This window comes from Ambystoma mexicanum, chromosome 2q (genome assembly GCF_040938575.1).
Source record: "Ambystoma mexicanum isolate Mex_15411 chromosome 2q, UKY_AmexF1_1, whole genome shotgun sequence".
Classification (NCBI taxonomy): Eukaryota; Metazoa; Chordata; class Amphibia; order Caudata; family Ambystomatidae; genus Ambystoma; species Ambystoma mexicanum.
The window spans coordinates 110,702,522-110,723,601 of record NC_090924.1 but is presented as its reverse complement, the minus strand read 5'-3'; the positions used below and the strand labels follow the sequence as shown (position 1 = coordinate 110,723,601).

General features: G+C 45.2%; 1 protein-coding gene across 2 annotated transcripts in view; it reads left to right on the top strand.

Moving 5' to 3' along the window:
- The window catches only part of IFT140 (intraflagellar transport 140), a 2,226,364-nt gene that overhangs the window by 1,283,057 nt on the left and 922,227 nt on the right, over positions 1-21,080 (top strand). For both annotated transcript variants that reach the window (XM_069646971.1, XM_069646972.1), the window contains exon 15: positions 15,787-15,914. In XM_069646971.1, coding sequence (XP_069503072.1) covers positions 15,787-15,914 — 128 coding nt within the window. The remainder of the gene's footprint in view (positions 1-15,786; positions 15,915-21,080) is intronic.

The following is a 21,080-nucleotide window of genomic DNA, read 5'->3' as shown; positions in this document are numbered from 1 at the left end:
GGACTAAAACAAGGGTGCCCCCTAGCTGCAACTCTATATAACCTCTACACTGCAGACATTGAAACCCACTTGCAGACGGACGCGCTCAACCCTCCAAAAATCGACTCAACTCCGGTCAGAATTATGACATATGCAGATGATATAATCCTACTGGACAAGACACCGTCAGGGTTACAACACAGTCTCAACCAACTAAGTTCTTATATGCTCCTCAACGAACTCACTGTCAATACAAAAAAACCAAAATCATGCAACTAGCGAGAGCATCAAACATCAAAAATGAGAAACAACTGAAAATCTATCTCAATACAAAGCAGCTAGAAGAAGTAACAACCTTCAAATACCTCAGCATTCTAATAAATCAATCAAAGTGCGAAAAAGAGTGGACATTAAAACTGGAAGAACAAACTCAATCCTTAGCAAGACAAGAATGTTCAATACAGCGCAAATTTGGGAAATACTCTTTCAAACCGATAATTTCATTTTACAAACAAAAAGTAGTCCCGACAATAGTTTACGGAACAGAGGCAATGATACATGCAATAGACCAGACCTGTTGGACAAAACTAGAGGCACTCTTCTGGCGTAAAATCCTACAACTTCCACCTGCATTTCCTATGCCAAGAATCAGGCATGAATTAGCTCTACAATCCATCGGCTCAACAATTTTATGGAAACAGCTGGACTTATACCGAAAGCTCCTTACTGACGAAAAAACACCGGCAATCGAAATCCTGAGAGCCAAAGAAGGAGCAATGAACAATACAATCCTGAAGAAGTGGAAAGCCAGCCTAGAACAGCGAATGCAAACAGAAGATATTTCATATGAAATGCTTACACTCCGCCCTCAGCATGCGAAAAAGAAAATAATGGACAACGACTGGATAAAAACACTTGAAGAGAAAAAAATATTCTCTGAATTTACAATGCATAACAGACCTTAGATCTATCAACGAACTCCCGGCATACCTGACCATCTTCCCTGACGCCAAAACTCGAGCAACATATCTGAGGCTCAGAATGAACATACTTCCAACCCGCTACTACCTAGCCAAAACAAGACAAATTCCATCATTTGATAATTTCTGTCGATTTTGCTCAGATACCGAAAAACCTGAAACAATCTTTCACCTAGTCATGGAATGCACAGCCCTATCTGAGGAAAGAATAAGATTTGGCAGATACTACAAGATCTACGAACAAACAATGATAACAGAGGAAAGATGGACGGAGATATTGAACGGCAGATCGCAAAAACTCATCCTGACAATATGCCATTTTTTACAAGAAATTCTCAATCTAGAAAAACCGCCACATAATATCTAAAACAAAAGAGACACTAATTCCTTCCTATTTTAAACTGGCAGATAAATGAAAAGTTTAAAGAAATTAAACTATATCATTAAAAAAAAAAAAAAAAACAGCCTTCTTAGTAGCTATTACTTCTATAAGAAGGGTCAGTGAAATTCAGGCTCTTGTCAGTGCAGGATCCCTTCTTTACTGTCCATAAAGGCAAACTGGTTTTACGCACACACCCTAGGTTCTCACCTAAGTTTATATCAAAATTCCATGTAAACCAGTCTATCGAGCTTCCGGCTTTCTTCCATGACCCTCAAAGCTCGGCTGAGGTGAAACTACACACCCTAGATGTGCGTAGGGCGGTCTTCTACTATGTAAATAAAACCAGACCGCTAAGAAAAACAGATCAACTGTTTGTCTCCGTAGCTACAGGCAGAGAGGGGGATCGCGTCTCTAAAGGTGCCATCTCGAAGTGGATTATTAACTGTATCCAGCTGTGTTACTCACTCTCTGAAAGAACTCTGCCTTTCACGCCAAGAGCCCACTCTACTAGAGGCATTGGGGCCACTCTGGCTTTCATTGCAAATGTACCCCTTGACACCATTTGCAAAGCAGCTACTTGGAGCTCTATTCACACTTTTACTCAGCATTACTGCATTGACACCCATTCCAAGGCAGATACACAAGTGGGACAAGCGGTTCTAAGACACTTATTTGCTCATGACCCTTCTCACATCCCACCTCCTTCTAATCTATGCACAGCATGTGATCTAAGCAGATTCCACAAGCCTCAGAAGGGATACATTACTCACCGTAATCGTATTTCTGATACTTGTATCTGCTTAGATTCACATGCAACCCACCCTTCCTCCCCTTTGAGAGAAGGCGCATGGTTGCTTGTAGTCTTACCTTTCTATCTATCTTGGATTATCTGTACTCGCGCTACTCCTCATGCTGCCTCATGTCAGAAAAAATACAATCTGAGCATCCTAGGCGCGTGAGGGATCTTGGGTACAGTGGATGTCACACTAGGGATAGTGTTACTGGCATGCCCTGTGTTGACGCCCATTTTTCGAGTTTCGAAAAACAAACTGTGATACTCCGCAGCTTCCACTAGATGTCGGCCTATGCACAGCATGTGAATCTAAGCAGATACAAGCATCAGAAATTCGATTACGGTGAGTAATGTATCCCTTCTGAGGCTTGTGGAATCTGCTTAGATCACATGCTGTGCATAGGCCGACATCTAGTGGAAGCTGCGGAGCATTAGTTTGTTTTTTCGAAACTCGAAAATGGGCGTCGACACAGGGCGTGCCAGTAATACTATCCCTAGTGTGACGTCCACTGTACCCATGATCCCTCACGCGTCTAGGACCCTCAGATTGTTTTTTTCCGCCATGCTGTTCGGAAGCACTGAGCGGAGTTCCCTGACCTAGTCAGATTTTACAAATATTGTTATATATTTCCCCATTTATTCCACCTATACGTCGGTTTAAACCGAAGACCCTTAAGGACTGTTCGACAAAGTGTTGGGCCCACCACTCCAGGCGACAAGAGGCCATGGCCGCGGAGGGTGCCTTCAGCGATGGCAGCATCGCCGTACTTTCGGACGGCAAGGGCAATGTGGCGTCGATGGATAGCCAAGCGCAAGTCCCCGACCTCGGAAGGTTGTCCGGCAGGGCAGCTATGGGGAAGACCCCCGGCGACACGAGCGATACCCACACCACTTCCAGCAAACAAAGGTCCAACCGAGACTCGACGCGCACGTCGAGTTCTCAGAAAGAGGCACGTAGAGAACGGTCCACCGAGTCAGTGTCCTCTGGGCATTCGCATTCGAGATCGCCTCATGACACCAGGCAACCCTCCACTGTTGCTAAGAGTGCCTCGCTCCCTTTAGTGACTAAGGCTCGGTCGTCGGAGGACGACGCCTACCTCTATCCCCAGGCCGCACTCCAGGAGTCGGCGTCTGCTGGCAGCGCGAAGGCTGCTACCGAATCCCTTACACTCTCCAGAGACAAGGGCTCTACCCCCGAATTTCGGCGCCAGGCATCGAAAAGCTCTGATAGGGCCCAAAAATTTTGAAAACACACTTCAACACATGGGGAGGAGGGAAAACAACGAAGTAAGCAGTCCCAGCCTACTTCCACTCCTAAACTACATTCTACTCCACCTAAACAGACGGACAAGTCTCAGTCTCTTGTCCCTAAGGCCCTTGTTCAGGCCAGTAGGTCTAGTCAGGACAAATCTCAGTCTGTTGTCCCTAAAACCCCTGTTCAAACCAGTAGGTCTAGTCAGGATAAAACGGGGAAAGCACTCCAGGAAAGAGTTATTCCCAGTTCAAGGGAATTGTCCAGTGATGACATAGACAGAGTAATGTCAAGGATGTCATCATTGGCAGATTTCTATGCCAAAAACCCGGAACACTTTCTCTCTTATACCCCAGAAGGGTCAATTCCCTCAGGCTCTAAGGATCCTATACCCCCAAGTAAGAAGTCCCGGGGTGAAACACCAACTCAGTCTTCAGACCCCTTCTATATACAGCCCTATTCTCAATATCAGGAAAATCCATCCTTTGGTGAGGATCCAGAAGTGGGCATGTTAGAAGAACAAACGGACAGGCTAGTATGGGGATGATGAGGACCAAGAGGAGGAGGAGGACGACGACGACCCAGATACATACAGGGTAGATTCCCCAGTAGAGAAAGAGCCCGCGGTTACCGACTCCCCTGTCGACAACCAGCCTCTCCTGAATGAGGTCCTGTCCAGAGCGGCACAGCACTTCCACATTGACACCCAAGGTGCTCAGGAAGAGAGGGACTTTGCAGAGGAATTGGTGGGAGAAAGGAGACCTGTTGCTCAGGCCATCCCTATCCTTAAGTCAATACAAAGGAGGATAGACCCTTCCCTTGTTAACCCCAATCTAGGGCAGTAAACCCCAGAATTGAAAAGCTTTTCAGGGCAGCCCAATCTGACCCGCTGTACATAAGGGGACATCTCAAACCGGACTCCCTGGTTGTTACAAACACCCGTAAGAGGGTGGGAACACCCTTGTCATCGTCCGAAGCTCCCCCCGACAAGGAGAGCAAGAAGATTTATGGCTTGGGCAGGAAAGTAGCCTCCCCTTCCGCCTACCAGGCAAGGATTGCCAACTCCACCACCCTGCTGGCTAGTTACAACTGCCACCAGTGGGAAGAAGTCGCGGCTCTCAAGACTCCGCCCCAGAACCCTTAAAAAGCCAATTGGCACGAGTTTCGGCAGAGGGGAGAGCCGTGTCAGGTTGCATTTTAAAATCAACCTTTGATGCTGCGGATAACGCCGGCAGATTAATTGCTGAAAGCACGGTCATCAAGAGGCATGCTTGGCTACGGCAGTCTGGTTTCAAGGCCGAGACCCAAGCATCATTGATAGATAAGCCGGTGGAGCCGGATCTATTGTTTGGAAAGGCGGTCGAGGACGCGCTGCAGAATGCCAAGGACGAGTACGAGACACTCAAGTCCCTAGGACAACTAACCAACAAACCCCCTAACCAGAGAGGGAATGGCAATTTTCGTCGGCCTCGTGGACAAAACTCCCAAAGAGGCTCAAACTATTCCCAAGGCCAGGGTACTCCATGGAACACTAACCAGCAGTCTACCCAGAGTTATGGCAGGGGTAACAAGAGGTCGTGGTAGGGGTAGAGGCAGTGTTCAATGACCTTGGCCGTGAAGGCAGCGGTGCGGGCTGCACTCCTATAGCCACTAGTAAGTGGAGTCTTTAAACTTCAGGTACGTAATCTTTCAAAAAGACAAACAACAAGAATCTCTTTTCAAGTGTGGCTGTATTTTATTCTTAACTCTCACGAGATCTTAGGTCTCTTATTCCTGCAGATGCCTATACGGGTGGCCAATGCATTTCGGAATAAATTCCTTCATCAGGGCCTGGTAAAAATCAATGCAACACCCATTTAAGTTGAAAAATCACCAAAGCGTTAAAGAGAACCCCCATTTTAGACCCAATGTTGTGTATCCATTATGCACCAGATTGAAAAGAACCCCATATATTTCACATATAAGAGCACAGTTCAGAAATGCGCGTGTGTATATATATCATTAGATAAAGCATTCCATAGACATTACATTATATCAGCATGTAAGTACAAAAGAAAAGTACATACGGTTAACGATGGAAGTGTGTAAAGACAGCCCAGCGATTTGGAAACAATAAGCAAGATCAGAAAAAACAAAACGAAAGGAAATCAAGAGTTAGCAATCACTCTTTACATTAAACGCTATCTGTGTTTATCTTCCGTTCTAGCACAAGGAAAATTAAATCTGACCTGGTTTCCTTGTGAACTTGTATGTCAGCGTTTGTTTCACTAGTCGTGTAATCACTCAGCTTAATCTGGTCTGTGAGTACGTGGTAGACTCGTGCTCGTCACAAATCCTATAGAAGACATAAGAACGAGTATCTTTAGCCTATCTAATGGCTCAGCGTTACAGAACAACGCGGAGCGTTGTACTTCGCTTACCTTGTGTCAAATCACAGTGCCACGAAACTTACAGAGAATCGCGGGTGCGCGCGTTCCTCTGTATGCTCAGTTGTTAAAAGTTACCATGGTAACTTGATCATGTTAAACAAGGAGGAACCGCCGGTGCACAGGGCGGCCATGTTGTAATGGACTTGATCACTTAAACGGTCAGTAAAACAATTGAGCCCAGCAGCCTAATGATTACCTTTCCACTATTGCAGGTCGCTCTATATTTAAATGAAAGTATGCAACATGTCATTACTATAAATATAGTGACCGGTACTGTGATTAATTTCTCTAAACAACTTCTGTTAACAATGTGTATGTCTACACTTTTTACGTTAATTTATGTCACAAATCATGCTTCAAACCTTTAGTTTATCTGATAAATTTGGTTCAAGCATATTCCAAATCTAAATACCCTATATTTGACACATGGTCTACTCCATTATTGTGTAGAATGCGGTTCTGCATAATCTGTCATGTGAATGTACATAATGAAAGAAAAATTAGTCATGGATACAATTACAAAAAACAACTCAAATCAAACTCTTCATTAATTCCATCCGGTGCTAGGGAATCCAGTTTGTCAATCCACAAAGCTTCCTGTTGAGCCCTCCATTTCTTCATATCCTTGTCACACTTCCTGGTGGATTGTAGCTCTAGTACTGCGAATTTCAATTGCGTCACAGAGTGCCCTTTTTCTTTAAAATGTCTTGCTACTGCTGAAGTCAAGTTGTTGTTTCGAATGCAGGACTTATGTTCGTTTATCCTCACTCTTATTTTCCGTGATGTCTCTCCCACATAATATATACCGCATGGGCACTTAATTGCGTATATTACGTTTTCTGATAGACAAGTAGCATGGTACCTAAGCTTGATTTTGGCTCCAGTTTTGGGATGCGTAATGCAGTTGCCTTTGATCACGTTATTGCAATTGCTGCAACTCATGCAGGGATACGTGCCCGGATGTTTGTCTGGTTTTCTATTAGAGTTCTTGTCTCTCGTATTCACCAACATGTTGCATAGGTTGTTGCTTCTCTTGTAGGCAAAGACCGGTGGCTGGGGAAACAGATCCTTGGTTAGAGGCAGTCCCAATAAAGGAGGGGGCACGCCTCCATCAAAACAGTGACGCTCCGTTCAGGGTCCCTTCTCACGCATCCCCTGTAGGGGGATGCACTTCCATCTTCACCGAAGCTTGGGAAGGGATCACATCAGACAGATCGGTGCTGTCCACAGTGTCCGCAGGATACTGCATAGAACTACAAGAGCATCCCTGAAACCACCCACCACGACAAAGAATACACTCCTTAGACCACCAGAAGATCCTACTCGAAGAGATCGAAAATCTTCTCGCAAAGGACGCGATAGAACTCGTCCCGCGACACCAGGTAAACAAGGGTATTTATTCAACTTACTTCCTTGTGCCAAAAAAAGATTTGACAATGCGCCCAGTATTGGATTTACGGCTTGCAAACAAGTATGTCAAGCCCCAAAAATTTCGCATGACTACTCTCCAAGAGGTAATTCCCCTCCTAAAAAAGGGGGATTACATGGCAACATTGGATATGAAAGATGCCTATTTTCATATTTCCATGTTCCCAGCGCACAGAAAATATCTGCGCTTCAAGGTGGACAGTCAGCACTACCAGTTCAAGGTACTGCCCTTCGGGATAGCCTCGGCTCCAAGGGTATTCACCAAGGTACTGGCGGTGGCGGCGGCACACCTGCGCAGGGAGTCAATCCCAGTGTACCCTTATCTGGACGACTGGCTCATCACAGGGGAGACCCCAGTAATTTGCAGGACAAACATTCAAAGAACTATCAACCTCCTCTTCGAATTAGGCTTCTCCATAAACTAGCAAAAATCAAGTGTGGTGCCCAGCACCGCCAAGCAGTTCCTTCAGAGGAAAGAATTCGGAATATACTACTGCAAATTCCGCAATATCAAACCGGTCGCCACATAACAGTACGCAAAGCAATGCGTTTGCTGGGCATGATGGCGTCATGTATTTACCTGGTCCCCCACGCCCGACTGCGCATGCGTCCCATGCAAGAATGGTTGGCCAAACTGTGGTCTCAGGCAAGTGGTCAGTGGGACGATCTAGTGGTCGTTTCGCCAACACTTGTACAAAGCCTCCACTGGTGGATAAGAGACAATCTATCCAAGGGGAAACCCTTTTACGATCCCGAGATACAGGCGGTAGTCACGACGGACGCATGCCTGACAGGATGGGGAGCTCACCATCTCCACCACACAGCTCAGGGTCTCTGGTCTCACACAATGGCCAAGAATCACATCAACCTGCTAGAGCTTCTGGCAGTTTTCAGAGCACTTCAAGCGTTCGAGCCCCACCTACTGGACCTGTCGGTGCAGATCCGGACGGACAGCACGACAGCCATGTTCTACCTGAAAAAGCAAGGAGGGACTCGTTCGCCAAATCTGTCCAGACTTGCCCAGAAAATTTGGATATGGGCACTCAGACGGAACATCTTTCTGTCATCTCAACATGTTCCAGGGGATCTCAATTCTCTAGCGGACGCTTTGAGCAGGGATCCCCTTCCGGAGGAACACAAATGGTGTCTACACAGAGAAATCGTAGAAGATCTCTTCTCTCAGTGGGGTTTCCCCACTATAGACCTTTTCGCCAAAAGCGAAAACAGACAGTGCCCAGGATTGGCATCCAGGTTTCCCCAACCAGACTCCCTGGGGAACGCCCTGTCGATGAACTGGTCAGGGATGTTTGCGTTCGCTTTTCCACCAACTCCTCTCATCAAGAAGGTGGTAAACAAGATGAACAGAGAGTTGATGACACTCGTCCTAGTTGCTCCCATGTGGGCGAGACAACCGTGGTTTCCACACCTACGCAGACTTTCGGAGTGCGATCCCATCAAACTCCCGGGCTGGTACAATCTTTTGTCCCAGCACCAAGGTCAGAAGGTGCATCCTCTACCCAACTCCATGAACCTAGCACCATGGCTCCTGAGGTCATAGAGTTCGGACATCTCAATTTACAACAGAGGTGTATGGACATCCTAAAAGATTCTAGGAAACCGAACACGAGGCATTGCTAATTCGACAAATGGAAGAGATTTGTTATCTGGTGCCAGAATAAACAAATCAACCCAGTTGATTGCACTCCTTCCACAATCGTGACATACATGCTCCACCTGCTGGACGCAGGGTTGGTTTTCAACTCACTAAAGGTACACCTGGCAGCACTGTCAGCGTACACCACCTCACATAGCAAGGTGTCATGGTGGAAGGTACCCGTGGCTAAAGCCTTCATGGAGGGAGTAAAGAGACTTCATCCTCCTATATCTAACCCACCACCAGGATGGTACCTGAACGTGGTGCTATCTAAACTCATGGGACCCCCATTCAAGCCCATGCATAAGACAAGTCTCAAACACCTGACCTATAAGACTGCCTTCTTAGTAGCCATTACATCCATAAGAAGGGTCAGTGAAATTCAGGCTCTGTCAGTGCAGGATCCTTTCTTTACTATTCATAAGGATAAGCTGTTTTTACGGACACACCCTAGGTTCTCACCTAAATTTATTTCTAAATTTCATGTAAACCAGTCCATCGAGCTTCCAGGTTTCTTCCAAAACCCACAAAGCTCGGCTGAGGTTAAACTACACACCCTAGATGTGCGTAGGGCAGTCCTTTACTACGTAAACAAGACCAGACCGCTTAGGAAAACAGATCAACTGTTTGTCTCCGTAGCCACAGGCAAAGAGGGAGATCGCGTCTCTAAGGGTGCCATCTCCAAGTGGATTGTCAACTGTATCCAGTTGTGTTACTCTCCACCTGACAAAACTTTGCCTTTTATGCCCAGAGCCCACTCGACAAGAGGCATTGGGGCCACTCTGGCTTTCATTGCAAATGTACCCCTTGACACCATTTGCAAAGCAGCTACTTGGAGCTCTATTCACACTTTTGCTCAGCACTATTGCATTGACACCCATTCCAAGACAGATACTCAAGTGGGACAAGCGGTTCTAAGACATTTATTTGCTCATGACCCTTCTCAAATCCCACTTCCTTCTAACACTGCTCGCTAATCTATGCACAGCATGTGATCTAAGCAGATTCCACAAGCCTCAGAAGGGATACATTACTCACCGTAATCGTATTTCTGATGCTTGTATCTGCTTAGATTCACATGCAACCCACCCTTCCTCCCCTCTGAGAGAAGGCGCATGGAGGCTTGTCGTCTTATCTTATCTATCTTCTATCTGCTTGGATCATCTGTACTCACGCTACTCCTCATGCTACCTCATGTCAGAAAAAATACAATCTGAGGGTCCTAGACGCGTGAGGGATCATGGGTACAGTGGACGTCACACTAGGGATAGTATTACTGGCACGCCCTGTGTCGACGCCCATTTTCAAGTTTCGAAAAACAAACTAATACTCTGCAGCTTCCACTAGATGTCAGCCTATGCACAGCATGTGAATCTAAGCAGATACAAGCATCAGAAATACGATTATGGTGAGTAATGGGGAGAGGGAGGGCGGGGAGGAGGAGGGGGGGGGGAGGAGAGAGAGAGAGAGAGAGAGAGAGAGAGAGAGAGAGAATATGTGAATATTAAAATATACTGCTTCAAAGCACCCACATGGCAGGGAGGGAGTGAGGGTGTGAAATACATTACAAAACAATATTTAAGAGCAGAGGGGGATGAGGGAGAGGACCTACTATGCCTTGTGAGTATTCAGAACGTGCCAGGGATGTCATTGCGACCTCTCCAAAAACATTTTTTTTTTTTAAATCAAAGCTCCTGGGCTGTGACCAGCACCATGTGGCTCTTTACTTCTGGAGTGTCTGGCTTTCTTGTTCAGGCCCCTTAAGAAAAATAAGAACACAAGTGCCACAAGTCTAACACTTTCAACACTTGTCCCTAAATAAGAGAGAATAGGAATACCATGTCTTTCTGGCATTCTATACAATAATTGCTAGACTCATTAAAGGTTTATTTCAGGCACACTTCAGGGGGTAAATCACTGATTTAGTCTGCTCTTAAACGCCTCAACTCAGCCTTTGATCCTTCTGAGGTCGATAAATGAGTACCAACACAGGTTGGGTGATATTGAGTGTATATTTTTTCTATATAAAGCGCTTAAGCGTAAGTGCTATATAATAACACATCATTATCGTTTGGTCATGGATGTCTTCTTGCATTCAAAGTAAATTGGTAATATCGGCCTATACACACTGATCTTAACTATGCATATGGCGATCCATTCTTGTATGAAATGTACATCACATTATAGTGATATCGTAACCATATTTTCTGTAGTGTACAATGCTATGTGATGCCACTTCCTGTTTTGTCAATGGGTGAAAGGTCGTGTTCCATCGCTTCCCGAGATATCACTTCGGGGTGGGGGTCAAAAATGACATCACTTCCTGTGATGTCATCAGGGGGATCAAGGCTCGTGTGATGTCACTTCCACTACCCCTGGCATTTTGGTGAAATGATGTCCCTGGAACGTGCAAGTGTAGAAAGGAAGGGAGAAGAGGGGGAAAGTGCTAGGGAGTCCGAGGTCGTGGGTGAGCCATAGACAAAGTTGTAGGATGAAGTATTTGCGGAGCCACCAGAGTAAAGAAACCGGAAAATCAGAGGGGAGCTTTCGGAGCAAAGCACTGAAGTATCCAACATGGGTGTCGGGCAGGAGCTTAGTGAAGTAAGATCGAGGCAGTGATAATCCATGAAAAGAAACCTGGTGACAGATGAAATGGGTCTACAGTTCAGTGTGTAGATGGCATTAAGAGGAATTGAGAAGAAAGTAGAGAGTTTACAAATTAGTAAAGTGCAGATATATAGGACACCACCTCTGTGAAATGATTGATGAATAAGGTAGTGGTCCAGGGAGGAGGTGGGAGCGAATTGAAAGAAGCAATAGGCAAATTGTCTGTTTGAGTTCATTGTTGAAAATGACGTGAATGAGTATACCGCTGGCGAAAGCATTGAGAAATGAGAGAACAGAAGGTGAAATTGTCACAAGTATTAATGCCCTTTGTTCCCTGCTTGTCTCTGCAGACAGTTAGGAGAGTTGCTTTGGTGGCCAGGTGCCTCCATAAGTCAGTGGAACATGGGCCTGAGGGAGGAATTGAGAGGAACATTTGGGAATTCATGCTCTGTCCAAGTCGCTTGGTCTGTCATAGTAGTACCATCATAGGCCCTCCTCGGCGTAGGTCAACCACTGCCGTGCTGCACTTGCAAGCTGGTCCCTTTAAAAGCCCCTTTCCAGGCCTGAAGATCTCTCAAAAGAGACTGAGCTGGATCACATTGACCTGCGAACCCTGCAGACATATATTTTGCTGGTGCTGGTGGTTTGGGGCCCGCTCCACTGACCTGCCAGCCAAGTTCACAGACCAGTTCAGGCAGCAGGCATGCGAGCAAAGTCTGTGACCACCTGAACATGTAATACCTTTACCAGAACTATGAAGAACATCTAAATAGCAGTAATACACATCCATAGTGCACCAAAACTGAACTTGAATGACACGCAAATACCTGCAGCCTTATCCTGGATACAACCACCTCTCCCTAGCCTTGCCTGTACGTATACCCACATGGAATCTATGATGGCTGTTCAGGTGTTTATAGACCTAAGACATATCCCAAAGCTTCATTCTCATCCACAGGAAGTATAGGGCCATAATCAATTGCAGCCCACAGACCTTTTAGAACCACAGGTGGATGGCCTTAAACCAAGTCCTACCTAGGGATACATAAACCAGGCAGCTCAGTCTTCCACAGAAGGCCCACATTTGGTGAAGGGCAGAGGCTTGGCAGAGAAAGAAGACAGGACAATACAGGAGTAAAGAAAACTGGAGAGGTGGCGGCATAGGGGAGCAGGAGGAGGTGGTGATAGCCGACGATGAGGATATGAAGCAGGAGGTAAAATCAGGAGTGGAGAGGAAGGGATTGTCACCAGGAGAAGAGGTGAGGAAAAAGAAGATGAAACCTAGAGTGAACTGGAAGGATGTTGTAAAGGAAAAGGAAACAAAGGAGGAGGTAAAAATTGGGGATTGGAACAAGTTGATAACAATTAGAAAGAAGGAGTTGGTCAAAACCAGGGTGGAGAGGAAGGAGATGAAAATAATGGAGGGGAGTAAGCATAAAGAAGCTGTGGCAGTTTAGGAGGTGGCAGGACTGAGAGCTAAGGCCTGCAAGCAAAAGCATCGAGCAGAGGGGACAGGAGTCCCTGGCAAAAAAGAAGGGAAAACACTGGAATCCAAGGTTATGACAAAAAGAATAGTAACATAAGTGGAGAATGGTGCAGATGAGGTGAGGAGGAGGCGAAGGAGACCTAGGAGAAAGACATTTTGTGAGAAGGAGCCAGCGAGAAAAGGCAGATTCAGGCATGCCAGGTTGGCCCTTGGCAGGTCTAGATGGTGGGAGGAGGAATGAGAAAGGGTAAGAGGGGACTACCATGAGTACATAGTGGAGATGGGGATGGTCTCCAAGGTTGGGCCACCCTGCTAAAAGGATCCATCGCTAACTCTTCCTGCCAGCTATGACAATAAACCCAGTCGCTTTGGAACTTTGAGTGGACCTGGGGTATAGGACCCCGAAAGACCTACACTTGGAACCAACTGAAGAAGAGTGGTTGGCAACCCCTTGAGCCCGCAGTGCCAGAGCAGAGGGAGGTGCTGAAACCTCCTTGGAACACTAAAGACAAGGACTTTAACACCAGAGCCAAGGAGGCCTAGAACCCGCACCCAGCAGGAAGGATACTTACTTGTAGACAACCATCCTGATCATTTTATTGTTTTTCATTGTGTCATTTTGTTCTTTTAAGGAGTATATACAATGAAGTCTTGGTGTCTTTTTTGGTCTCTGCTGTCACCTAGGTGAAACCGTGTAAAATAGACACCAGTTGAGAATATCATTTAGAGAAAAGAATGTTTCTAAGACAAATGTTGCATGCTGGATATGGTGGTGAAAGCAAACTAGAGAGGCACTGAGAAAGGCAAGATATTGCAATTTGGAAATTGTAGTGGAAATCCTAGAAAACCTCTAAATGAAATGTTGCTTGCATGACATTGTGGTAAAACCGAACCAGAGAAAAATTAGGGCTCACAGAGAAGGTTTATGCTGGACTTTGTAATAATAAAATGCAACAATTTTGAGAATGAGAGGTATTGCATGCAGAACACTGTAGTGGAAATCATACCTTGGACATTCTGGTGAAAACAAACTAAAAAGACCTTGTGAAACTGAAATGATGCTTGCTGGGTGTTGTCCTGGAAATCCCAGAAACATAGAGCAAGATAATTTTTGCATGCTGGTCATTTTTGGTGACAATGAACCAGAGAGCCATTGATTATGAGTGATGTGCCAAATTGTAGTGACAACAAGATACAGAGGGCTTAAGAACGAGAAGCCATTATGGCTGTGGGTAGTAGTTGTGAGAAACCTGAAGGTCTCTCACCCGCTAGTGCCCGGGGATCTGTCATCCAGGTGGCCAGGACATGGCCATTGCTTTTGGATCCAGTTCCTACGGGTGGACCAGTGCGGGAGGATCACCTGGATGAGGGGTCTTCGGGGGGACACTGGATGGCAAGACGCGGTATCCCCTTCCCTGTAACACCTTTAAGCCATCCTACCAGGTATGATACTTAGGAGCTCAACCCCCCGCCCCCTTTTCCAACACAAACTCTTTCTCATGGACAGCTCACTGTGAAAGAAAACGGACTAACACCCGAGCTGTATACCCAACGTGTCCCAATACAATGGTCCGGTAGGGTCAGGCAGTTACTGATCATTACACAGACCTGACTTCCATCACACTTCACCACATGGATAAAAGGGGGAGCTTGTTACTTAATTAGACTCTGTACTTTTTATGCTTTGGATTTCTCAAGTTCTGTGTACACTATAAATATGTAATTAAGTTCCATATACTGATGATTCTTTTTAATGTATATAATTTCAGATTATTTTGCTCCTGAAGAAGGGGGTGTTCCCCGAAACGCGTAGATCTTCTCATCGCAAGAATATTGTTTTTGGACATTTTCTTCATTCAAATTAATATTTTATTTTTGCTCCTTCTAAGATTGTTTTCTTCCCATGATGGCCTCTTTTGAGTGGTTGAATGTCTACAAATTCTAACATTAACCAGATGTGTTCTGGTCAGCATATTGTTGAAATTGTTTGCTTTGTTAAATGTTCAGTTACTTTTTTGAAGTAAAAACTTTCATTACAATTGACTGATTTTGTATCAGCTTTAACGGTGTGCAGGGGACGGGAGTGTCTTTAGATTTATACACTTTTTTCTGTTTTAAGCTCTTAAAAGTTTTCAGCCTTGAAGAAAAAAAAATCCTTAATTGTACCTCTAGTTCTCCAGCATTGATCTCTTTCATAAATTCACAAAGAAACTGATCTGCTTTCCTGGTGTTGCTGAGCCTTCTTCATGGCCACCATACAAGGAGCGCGAAATTGGGGTAGTGACAGTTTGTGGCATGGGCCACATGGAGGAACAGTCATCTAAACGGAAGCCAGCAGCTTGGTTTATAAACCAAGATGAAAAGATTTGGCTTTTGGCAGCACGCGATGGGATAGAAGCGTAGGAGTCCACATTAATGCATCATTATTTTGTAACAGTTGGGTTGGTAGATCCATCAAAGGGAGCATTGCAGTTGTGTTGATGAGCACATCAAAAAAGGTGAATGGTTGTTGAGAGGTCATCATCAGCACAGCAGATTTCTTTTTCAGAAATATCAGGTGTTAAAGAAAAAGGAGGAATGGTTAAGCTGGGGTTTCTAGCAATCCCCCTGAAATACCCATACAATGTTTTGATCTGTGCATAGCTGACCGTTTTTAGTACCATTTCACAACTCAGATTAATTTGATTTTGTAGCTTCCACAAGGGTTTCTTATTAAGGCACAATTTTAAAATTGTTACATGAAAGACCTAATTCCCAGAGTAGCTGTTCTAATTTATTTGTTTCCTCTCCGAACAGCCTGAAGGCAACCCAGACTCCAAAATGTATTTCTACGATGTGGAGATGGACACCATGAGTTTCTTCGATTTCTGGAGCGGCCAAGCTGATGGCATGGAGGCACCATCTCTCTCTGGGCCGGGCAGCATGTAAGGGTGCTCCTCTCTTTTGTGCCTTTTCCTTTTTCGCTTTCTTCATTTGTGTTTTGTCCCTGTGGTCACTGGCCTAGCCAAACAATCCTTTGTGATTACAGAAAAATAGAACGATAGAGCAGAAGAGTGGATATGTGGACTGGGCAGGGATTGCCACAAGAAGCTGCCTGTGCAGGCTAACACACAGGTATAGCTAGAACAGAAATAGCCAGTATTCTGTATTGCCCAAGGCACTGTACTAAATCTGCCTTTCTGCCCCAGCCTCTAAACATTGCCTTTCCTACTTTTAGAAGGAAACTCAATTGGATTATGGCTAGTGATGGTCTTATAGATATTGGTCTTTAATTGCCTGTTTGTGCACCCTAGCCCATACAACAGTGGGTCTCTAGCCATCTGGGACCCCCTCTAAGCTAGCACTCGAGAAGAAAACACTTCATGTAAAATGGAGCAAATCATGATCAGGGACTCCATGAACCCATGTGCTCACCTAACCTGTCTAAGCAGGCCTGCTCTCCTTTGTGCTCTTAACTATGGATAGCTTTCATTCAGACTGCTACATTGTGTTAAAACACCTATGGTCTTTTGGGTACAACAGACTTCAATGAAGTCGTCCTCCCCCAGGTGGATCCAGTAAGCATTGGGTAAGTGATAAACAAATGCCGGAGGCCCAATGGGAGTATTACAGTCCTGATAAGTCAGAAAGACAGAGAAAAAATGAATCACACCTGATTTAAGTTAAGGTTACCAGGGTATTTGATTTAGATATAATAATGTTTTCATTCATTAATAACGTTTAGTATGTTGTTACCATAGCAGTATTATTTCTGATGTTTGCAGACTTCATGTTTTGGTTGGTTTAACCTTAACTCTTTTGCAAAAAAGATGTTTTCAAATAATTTCAATTTTTTTTTTTTTTTTAGTTACATGATTATTGGTTCTCAGTGTTTGTTATAATACTAGCCTGTGTTGTAAAAGCATGTAGCTTAAGTGCGTGTGTGGCATAGAAGCATGTGGGATAATAGCTTGTGGCATACGTATATGTGTCATAAGTGCATGTGTTGTAAGTTTCTGTGCTGCAAGACTGTGTGTCGTAAGACTGTGTGTATTGTGTGTTGAAGCAGAATGCGCCATAGGAGCGTGTATCTGTAGGAGCGTGTGTCCTAGCTGCATGTGAGAGAAGGTGTTGTATATCCACATGTTATGTGAAGTGGGCACATATGTAGTAGGTGCACGGGTTATAGAAATATGTATCATTTGCATGTGTGTTGTAGGAGCGCTTGTTATAGCAGCATGTGTGGCAGAAGCATGTGTCCAAGGAGCACGTGTAATGGGAATATGTGTAATTAGAAATGTGTGTTGTAAGAGTGTGTGTCGTAGGAGCTTGTGTCGTAGGAGCATCTCGCAGGAGAATGTGCCCTACGTGCATGTGAGAGCACGTTGTGTATTAGGCGCACATGTAGTAGGAGTATGTGTTGTAAGAGTGTGTCTCGTAGGATCACATTTTCTTGAAGTGAATGTCATAGGAGCATGCGTCATAGGTGCATGTGAGAGCATGTGTTGTTTATCCACAGGTTATATGTATTAGGCGCATGTTTAGTAGGTGCATTTGTCATAGGAACATGTATGATGTGAGTGTGTGTTGTAGGAGCGTGTTTTTTAGCAGCAGCGCATGTTGTAGGAGTCTGTGTTGTAGGACCATGTGCTATAGGAGCACATGTGTCGTAGGATTGCGTCATAAGTGTGCATCGTAAGAGTGTGTGTGGTAGGAGCATGTCGTAGGTGCACGTGTAGTAGGAGTATGTGTCTCGTAAGAGTGTTGTCTCGTAAGAGTGTGTCTCGTAGGATCACATGTTGTAGAAGCAAATGTTATAGGAGCATGTGCCGTACTTCCACATGTAATGTGCAGTAGGTGTATATGTAGTAGGTGCGCATGTCATAAGTAAAAATATGGTAGGAGTGTGTGTTGTATGTAATGAATCCAGTGGAGTCATCATGGATTCCCCAGCAGTAACCTCCTCCCATGTTGCCAGGGGACACCAGCCGCTACTTGATCTTGACCCTGGGGGCGGCTGTATGATGGAGGATCACATGGGAGGGGACAGAGATGTCATAGCTCCATTGGTTGGGAGATGCTATCTGCCATTTGCCCACAACGAAGACACTTTGATACCCAATACCCTAATGGCTTATTGCCCTGCATCTATAACCCCCTTTTAAGGAAAACAGAGACACTTTTTCTCAAAGCCCTTTTAACCAGTTCTAATTAACACCCAGTTAGAACTAGCTCATCATTTGGAAAGATTGCTAGTAATTTATCAAATAAATGGCATCAATCAACATTAAGGTACTTCATCTCCCATAATTACCCAAGTACTGGGACGAGGAGGAAGAAGAGAGCATTACAGAGCAGAAAGAGACTCGAGCACAATGAGCATGCTAGTTGTTTTCTCAGTGAATTTGTGCGTGGGCCATTTAAAGATGGAAACCCACCTGCAAGAGGCTGCTGCTGTTTGGAAGAAGTTGTTGTACCTCTCAGCACGATGTGTGGTCCCTGGGAGCACAGACAATTGTGGCGAAGCCAATGGGCTCGCCAGTGAGAAGGCAGAGAAACATTGCATGAGCAGACCGTGCTGCAGACGTGCCAGGAACCAAAGGATGATTTGGCAGTTGGAGAAAGCAACGCTTCGCTGACCAGGACCTGAAGGAAGTCAGGCTTGCTGACATGAAGCCACAAGAACCACCAGAATGACGTGCAAGCAGTCTGGAGTGGAAAGTGGTCAGCAAGGATTTGCTGAATAAATGCAAACAGGACCGAAGACGCCACACAGAGCGGTGAGTCAACCTAAGCAAAGTGAGACACCGCGCGTTTCGGCGACCGCACCAAACACAATTTGTAAACTTTAAAGCCACAAGAACAGAGACATTGAGAAGATAGTTTGAAAATCAAGAAGGGATATTGCAAATACGAATCCCAGCCATATATTCGAGTACGGAATGCAGATTTGGGGACAACCAAAGGCGAATGTTGAAACAATCAGATATACAGAACCAAAGAAGATATGTGTAAATGTGGAATTTAAAGAGAGAAAGTTTACCTATGAAAGTGAGAAGGCCTAACAGGCGAGTAGGACTGTTTGGTGAGGTTTATAGTGATATTTTCAAATGGCATATTTTCGAATGCCATTATGTCGACGCAATTTTGCCGAAACCTTTTTTTTCGGATTTTTTTATTTTATGTTTAAAATGGGGGAGGGGGGTTCCCCCCAAACCCTGTTTTTTTTAACACTTTTTTTTCTTACCAAAAAAACAAAACTATATTCGAAAAAAAATATTCAGCAAAATGTTTTCGACATAATGGTGTTTCGAAAATATGTATTCGAAAATATGACCGGATACCGTTTGTTGAATGAAGGGATTACAAGGCTAAGGAGCTGAGTAATAAAAAGGATTGTTGTGCGCCAAGAAAGACACAAAAAACGGTTAAACCAAGAATAATTGGCATAGTGTTGAAGAATCCAGGGGAAGGGAATCGCCCTCTGGAAATAAGGCTCTTTTACCTTGGATAACGTTTATGTTGGAGCTGTTCTATTTTTTCTTTATGAACTCTTTTTGCATTAACCAGTTTAATGACATTTCCCTTTTCCCCTTATGATTTGGTTTGTAGTGGGAGGATCAGGATAGAACGTTTGGACACAAGGACAGTTTTGATTTTGACATTCTGACACAGAAAGATTGGTTTCGGGTAGGGAAATTCCTCTTAGAGCAGGGTCAGAGAGGCATTTTCCCAGCCCACTTTTGTTAATATAAGTCTTTAACCAAAAACATGGCAACTTGGTGTCCGACTTTAATTTCCGATTCCTCACATAATATAGTGAGGGATGGATGTAAGATTAGTGTGGCTGATAGGAAGTCGCTGAGGGAGTCAGCAAAGTTCCGGTTATATCTTGGAGTCCTATATACAAGTAGGAAGCTGTGGGTGAGGGTGGGGAGTAGGCAGATCTTTATTAGTAATGATTGACAATCAGAGTTACAGAGCAGATTCTCAATGGAGTTAACCGAGAGGTGTTGTTTGTGGAGGATGGCTAGTCCTCCTGGTCTTCTGGGCCTATTTTGTACGATCAGGGAGTAGCCCGGGGGGAAAGCCTCATGTGCGATTGGTCCATAGTCGTTGGTGAACCATGTTTCTGTGATGAATAGGATATCAGAATTTTCATTGGAGATGAGGTTGTAAATGTTGTAATTGTTTCGTGAACCATTTGGTCTACACAAGTATGCAATGTGTTTCTTGAGACAGATCTGGTGTTAATGAGTATGCAGGAAAGCTGGTATGGCTTCTGGTATGGGGTCTGTTAGAGGGTGACAGGGGAGGTTTGTGTGGTGTGTGGCAGATAAGGGTGACAGGGAGAGAGCATGGCCTGAGTGGAATCAGAGTGGTGACCAGTTGTGGTGCTTTAGGCGGGGAGGTAGGGAAAGTGATTGGAGGCATATTGGTGTTTTCTAAGGGGAGGGGTGAGTGGGCTGTTGCTATTCAAAGGGTGTTTTAGCTGGGAGGTGAAGAGTGCCAGGGATGGGGTTGGGTGGTGGGAGGAGAGGGTTGGGCAGAGTAAATAGGCAGAGTGGGGTGGGATCCTTGGTGGAGCTGAGGAGAGGACTCAGGGTGTAAAATCCTCTGGTGGATGATGCTCATGTTTTTAGGGGTTTGTCTGGGGGGCATAAGGGTGAAAGTGGGAAGAGAAGTTGAGCAAGGTGCACTAGCCACTGCGGACCGTGCTGCACTAAGGGAGGTGAAGCGTGAGATGGAAGTACTGGAAGTTGGTATAGGTGGAAGAGGGTTGGAGGGTGGAAAAGGGAGTACAGGGGCCGGGGTGGTGTTTCTGTTATTGTGAGCAAGGTGAGGGATTGTGAAAGCAGGTTATGTCTGGTGGTAGCTGGTGTTGATGTTCTTGGCAAAGGAACGCCACTCTGTTCCTGGAGGTGTTTGGGACGCAGGCGGAGTGGGTTTTGGTGGATGTGAGGAGAGGACATGTGGGGGATGCAGGATGAGAGAGGAGGCCAATTTGGTTGGTACAAGAGGTGGGCGTGGTTGAAGGAGACAGATCTGTGTCTGATGGACAGCGGCTGATGTTCTGGGCCGTAGAATGCCAGCGTGCTGCTCTGTTCCGG